The sequence below is a fragment of the Myotis lucifugus genome, unplaced genomic scaffold, assembly GCF_000147115.1.
Source record: "Myotis lucifugus unplaced genomic scaffold, Myoluc2.0 scaffold_30, whole genome shotgun sequence".
NCBI classification, from domain to species: domain Eukaryota; kingdom Metazoa; phylum Chordata; class Mammalia; order Chiroptera; family Vespertilionidae; genus Myotis; species Myotis lucifugus.
In genome coordinates this window covers 3,857,028-3,862,212 of record NW_005871078.1, presented here as the reverse complement: position 1 = coordinate 3,862,212, position 5,185 = coordinate 3,857,028, and the positions used below count along the sequence as shown (strand labels likewise).

Genomic DNA, 5,185 nt, shown 5'->3' with positions numbered 1-5,185 from the left:
CGGCGGGCTGGGTCCGCTGAGTCAGTTTCTAGCGCGATTCCGGGCCGCGCTGCGCTCCTGCCACTGGGATCCGGTCCGCCTTGGCCCGCGAGGGGGTCACGGTCAGGGTCACCCAGGCCGGGCGCCCGCTCAAGCCGTGTCTGCTCTGCTCGCCACGGTTCCGCTGGGCGCCCAGCCTCGGCGAGCCTTTCGCAGGCCACTGAGCTCCTTTTTGGGGCCTGGGTGGGGGAGGAGGAAGCAGGAGGAGGAGGCTCAGGGAGGGCAGGGCGAGCTGGGTGGGGAGTCGCCGCCTTCGGCATAAACAGGCGGGCGTGGGTGCGCATGGGGCGTGCGGGGCGCTCGGGCTGCGGGCAGTGAGCTGTGCTCCCCCGGAGCAGCGGCCTGGGAGCAGCGGCCGGGAGCAGCTGGCCTTGGCGCAGGAGGGGAGGCCTGCTGGGCGCGGGGTCCATCATGGCCAGTGGCAGCTGTCAGGGGTGCGAGGAGGAGGACGAGGAAACTTTGAAGAAGTTGATAGTCAGGCTGAACAATCTCCAGGAAGGAAAGCAGATAGAGACGCTGGTCCAAATTCTGGAGGATATGCAGGTGTTCACCTACGCTGACCACGGTAAACCGTTCCTTTCTCTCCTCCTCCCTCCCTCCCTCCCAACCCCCGCTCCTCTTTGGCAAACTTTCTCCTCCGCTCTTTGCGCAAACCTGGACTCTTGGGAAACCATGAACTCCACTCCTTAGCGCAGAAAGCAGCTGAGAGTTCTAGGAAGGGCTTGCGGTGGCTCCTTTTGCTTTCTCCCCGCTTTTCAGACGGAAAGGGGGTGCCACTGTGAATGGTGACTTTGCTGTTTTTTTCTGCCCCCACCCCCTTCTTTTCCAGCCGCCAAGTTATTTCAAGGCAAAAATGTCCACGTGCCTCTGTTGATCGTCTTGGACTCCTATGTGAGAGTGGCCTGCGTGCAGCAGGTAAAGTTTTCATGTCGCTTATTTCCCCTTCTTTTTGGAAAGGGATGTTTTCCTGTCAGCTTTGCATACCTAGAGCTATGAGTCATTTCCGAGATTTGGCTTGATAAACCCTGACTGTGATTTTAAGATGGAGAAGGACTGTCAAATCATTATCAAAAGTTAACGGTGTCAAAGGACACCCTAACTGTGCTCTCTAATTGTCTTTAAGAAGTAACTTTATACAGTTGACTGACAATATGGGTGGTGGGGGGAGGTGAATAATAATATTCTGTTATTGGCTATCTGAGTTCATCAGCATTTAAGTAAAAGTTATCCCAACAATCCTGCCAATGTACAGCAGGCTCCAGATGACAGCATTGTGAATAATTTGCGAAAAGGGAACAATTAAGAGTAATAAAATTAATAATAAATTAGTAAAATGAGGTAACTCACAAATTTTCAAGAGGGTTAAGCTTTTTTAAATTTAAAGACAGATTCCTGTCTTTAGTGGTAGTATATCTTGTAGTATCTAAATAAAGTCATGGTTTATGATTCCTCTATAAGCTCAGATTTATACTTTTCAACTGTTTTCACATAAAAATGAATGTAGAAGTGAAACTTAGAATGTGCACCATTGGAAAGCCAGAAATTCGCTAGATCTATTAGATATATATATATTTTTAAAAAAGGAGCCCTAAGGAGATAATTAAGGATGATAACCAGTCAAAACAAATACCTCCTAACCTGTTAACTTCCTTTGTAGATTTAGATTTAGAGAACTGAAATCAGTGTTGTCATTTGCATGTAAGGTCCTGAGTGAAAGAGAATTGAACTTTGAACTCTATTGAGGTGCAGTCATAATACCTACTTGTGAGGCTAGACAGCTGTAAGAATTATCTGTATCTCTAATCTCTATCTCCTGCCTATCTCTTTATCCAGCTAGTCTCTCTTGGATGAACATATACCTAGCTTCTTTTATGTAAGGACATTTATATCTGGGATAAATAGTTACTTTTGTTTTTCCATCTGAAATATTTACCATCTGACTATTGACGTTCAGGCTGTCAGCTAATAAGCTATGAAAAAATGGAGGCATGATAAAGACACTGTTCTTTTTAGCATCCAGTGTCTGAATGTCGTCCATGAAATATGAGTCATTTTTCAGCTCTAGCCCTTTGAGCTTTCCACCCACATCATCCCCTCTTACTAGCTTGTTCTTTGGTGTTCAGAAGTCCTTGTCTCACACCCTCCATTCCTTGAATTCTGTGCTTGGTGTAGCCACATCTGTTGGGTGCCACTCAGAACAATTGGACCCTGCGTGGACTGGGCTTTGGTCTGGAGGGTCCAGAGGAGGCAGTGCTAGACTTGAGAACCAAGGGGAGCCTGGGACAAACCCACCACCTAATCCTTTATTTTAGGAACTGCCTAAGCAGTGACAGAGCCAGGACTCAAGTCTCCACACACTTAACAGTATCTTCCCATCAGACAGTCCACTAGCTGTCTGAATTCATAAGCTTTTCGTGCAAGTAAAAATCACAGCCGTTTGGCGCAAATATTGTGGCCACTCTAGACACAATGACATTATCAATTTTAATTATCATCGGTCTTATCAAAGGACTGCAGAAAGGGGTCTCTCCCTGATAGTTTAATACTCCACTTAAAAGAAAGTGGTTTTTTTTTGTCTTCACGTCTTTTTATATTACTTTTGCAATTAATATAGATATCCTTTCATGCTTTGTATGTTGAATTAGCTGGGAGTGCTGAATGAAAAGCTCTTAATGATGAATTAAAGGAGTTCAGGTAAATTACTCTTCATAATAAAATATTAATGTTTGTTTCAAAAATTCATTTAGCATGATAATCCAGATTCTGAATTTTTATTTTCAAGGTCTTTTCATATTTTATTCATGCTCCTTAACAAATGACAACCTTTAGGGAATTGGTCGTTAGGCTAGCTGTCCTAATTACTTTTCTTTTCCTGCCAGTCATCTGATCATTCTCTGTGCTCCTCAATTTTACATTACTTGTCTTTATCCACAGAGTTTCAACCTTTGAAGTAAGGGAGTGAAGTAAATGAAGGGGCCTAAAATTTTCTTTAACCCTCTATACTGTTTCCCATTGTGCATTAATTAGATCTTTGAGTTTATAGACTAATTATAATAAAGTGAAACTACCAATTTGATCTATATATATAAAAGCCTAAGCAACCGTCTGATCATCCGACCGTTCAACCGGTAGCTATGATGCACACTGACCACCAGGAGGCAGACACGCAACGCAGGAGCCGCTGAGCTGTGGTGACTTAGCAGCTGCGGTTCTTGGGTGACCCACCGGGAATCAGAGGAGGGAGCCTGATTCTGAGGGGCGTCACCCAAGAACTGCTCTCTTGCATCCAGGACCTCTCAGGGGATGTCAGAGATCTGGTCAGGGGATGTCAGAGGCCAGGCCGAGAGAACCCACTGGTGCACGAATCTGTGCACTGAGCCTCTAGTTGTATTATAACTGTGTAGGATGGGAACCTTCTCTCTTTGACAGATAACTTTTAATTGAACAGGTCAATAGATCACTTGCTACCCATGTTTTAGGGCCAGCAATTCTATTTATTTTATTTATTTATTTATTTTAAATATATTTTTATTTTTTTCAGATAGGAAGGGAGAGGGGGAGAGAAATAGAAACATCAATGATGAGAGAGAATCATTGACGGGCTGCCTCCTGCATGCCCCCTACTGGGGAATTGAGCCTTCAAACTGGGCATGTGCCCTTAACTGGAATTGAACCCTGGACCCTTCAGTCTACAGGCTGATGCTCTATCCATTGAACCAAACCAGCTAAGGCCCAGCAAATTCTATTTAATCATAGCAGCCCAGTTGCCTCAGTCTTTTTGCAAAGTAATTTCTGATGCTGTTGCTTCACCAACCAAAACAAAACAGGTTTTCTTCTTGAAAAAGCCATGAAGCTACAGAAATGAATATAGCATCCTATGTGATTAATGATTTATTTTCCACCGGAAGCTGTTTCAAATGTTATTTTCTTAAATACTTGGGGAAAAAGTCTCAATGTATTTTATGAAAGCACAAAAATAGCCGGTTTCTATGACAGCTGCATTGTCAATGTCTATTCAGCTTATATGGAGGAGGGTGTCTTACTTAAGTATAGAAAAAAATAACTGTCAGAAATTGCTGCCTTTTTGAGTAATTTGAAAGTATGTAAAAGGAAGTAATGATGGAGTAAAGCAATTCATGCTTAATCCAGAAAAGATCCAGAAATGATATGGTAAAGAGATCTTGTGTAGTTATTTTTATCTTGTGAAATACCCCTTATTCCTGTAAACAAGAATGTTGTGCCATTATTCCTTATTAGATGCACAGAAATGTCTCATCCTTGTCATTCAACTCTTTGCATCCCTCAGTTCCACTTATGCATCCAGTCTTAGAATGAAGATATATTTGAAAAGTATGGATGGACCTGGAGAGCATTATGGCTCAGTGAAATAAGCCAGTCAGAGAAAGACAAGTGCCATTTGATTTCACTCATATGTGGAATCTAATGAATAAAATTAACAAGCAAAATACAGACTGACTCATAGATAGAGAGCAGGCCAACAGCTGTTGGAGGGGTGGGGGTTAAGGAGCTGGAGGGGCAGAGGGACTGAGCAAAAAAGAAAAAAGAGAAAAAACGCATGGACACAGACAACAGTGTAGTGATTGAGAAGATGGAGGAGTGTGTAAGGGGGATAAATGGTGATGGATGGAGACCTTACTTGGGGTGGTGAACACACATACAATGTATAGATGATGTGCTGTAGAATTGTGCATGTGAAACCTGTATAATTTTGTTAACCAGTGTCACTCCAATCCTATATAATCCTATATAATAAAGAGCTAATATGCAAATTGACCGTTATGCCCTAGCACAAGATGGCTGCCCCCATGTGGTCAAAGATGGCCACCAAAAGATGGCCAGCAGGGGAGAGCAGTTAGGGGCGACCAGGCCAGCAGGGGAGGGCAGTTGGGTGTAACCAGGTCAGCAGGGGAGGGCAGATAGGGGTGACCAGGCTGGCAGGGGAGGGCAGTTAGGAGCGACCAGGCCTGCAGGGGAGGGTAATTGGGGGTGACCGGGCCAACAGGGAAGGGCAGTTGGGGGCGACCAGGCCGGCAGGGGAGCAGTTAGGCATTGATCAGGCTAGCAGGGGAATGTTTAGGGGGTGTTCAGGCTGGCAGGCAGAAGCGGTTAGGGGCAATCAGGCAGG

General features: G+C 44.6%; 1 protein-coding gene across 1 annotated transcript in view; it reads left to right on the top strand.

Moving 5' to 3' along the window:
• Window positions 1-312: 312 nt before the first annotated feature.
• The window catches only part of LRRK2 (leucine rich repeat kinase 2), a 125,737-nt gene continuing 120,864 nt past the window's right edge, over window positions 313-5,185 (top strand). Inside the window, 3 exon segments of the mRNA XM_014454074.2 lie at window positions 313-604; window positions 869-954; window positions 2,685-2,722. Coding sequence (XP_014309560.1) covers window positions 451-604; window positions 869-954; window positions 2,685-2,722 — 278 coding nt within the window. The 5' untranslated portion in view covers window positions 313-450.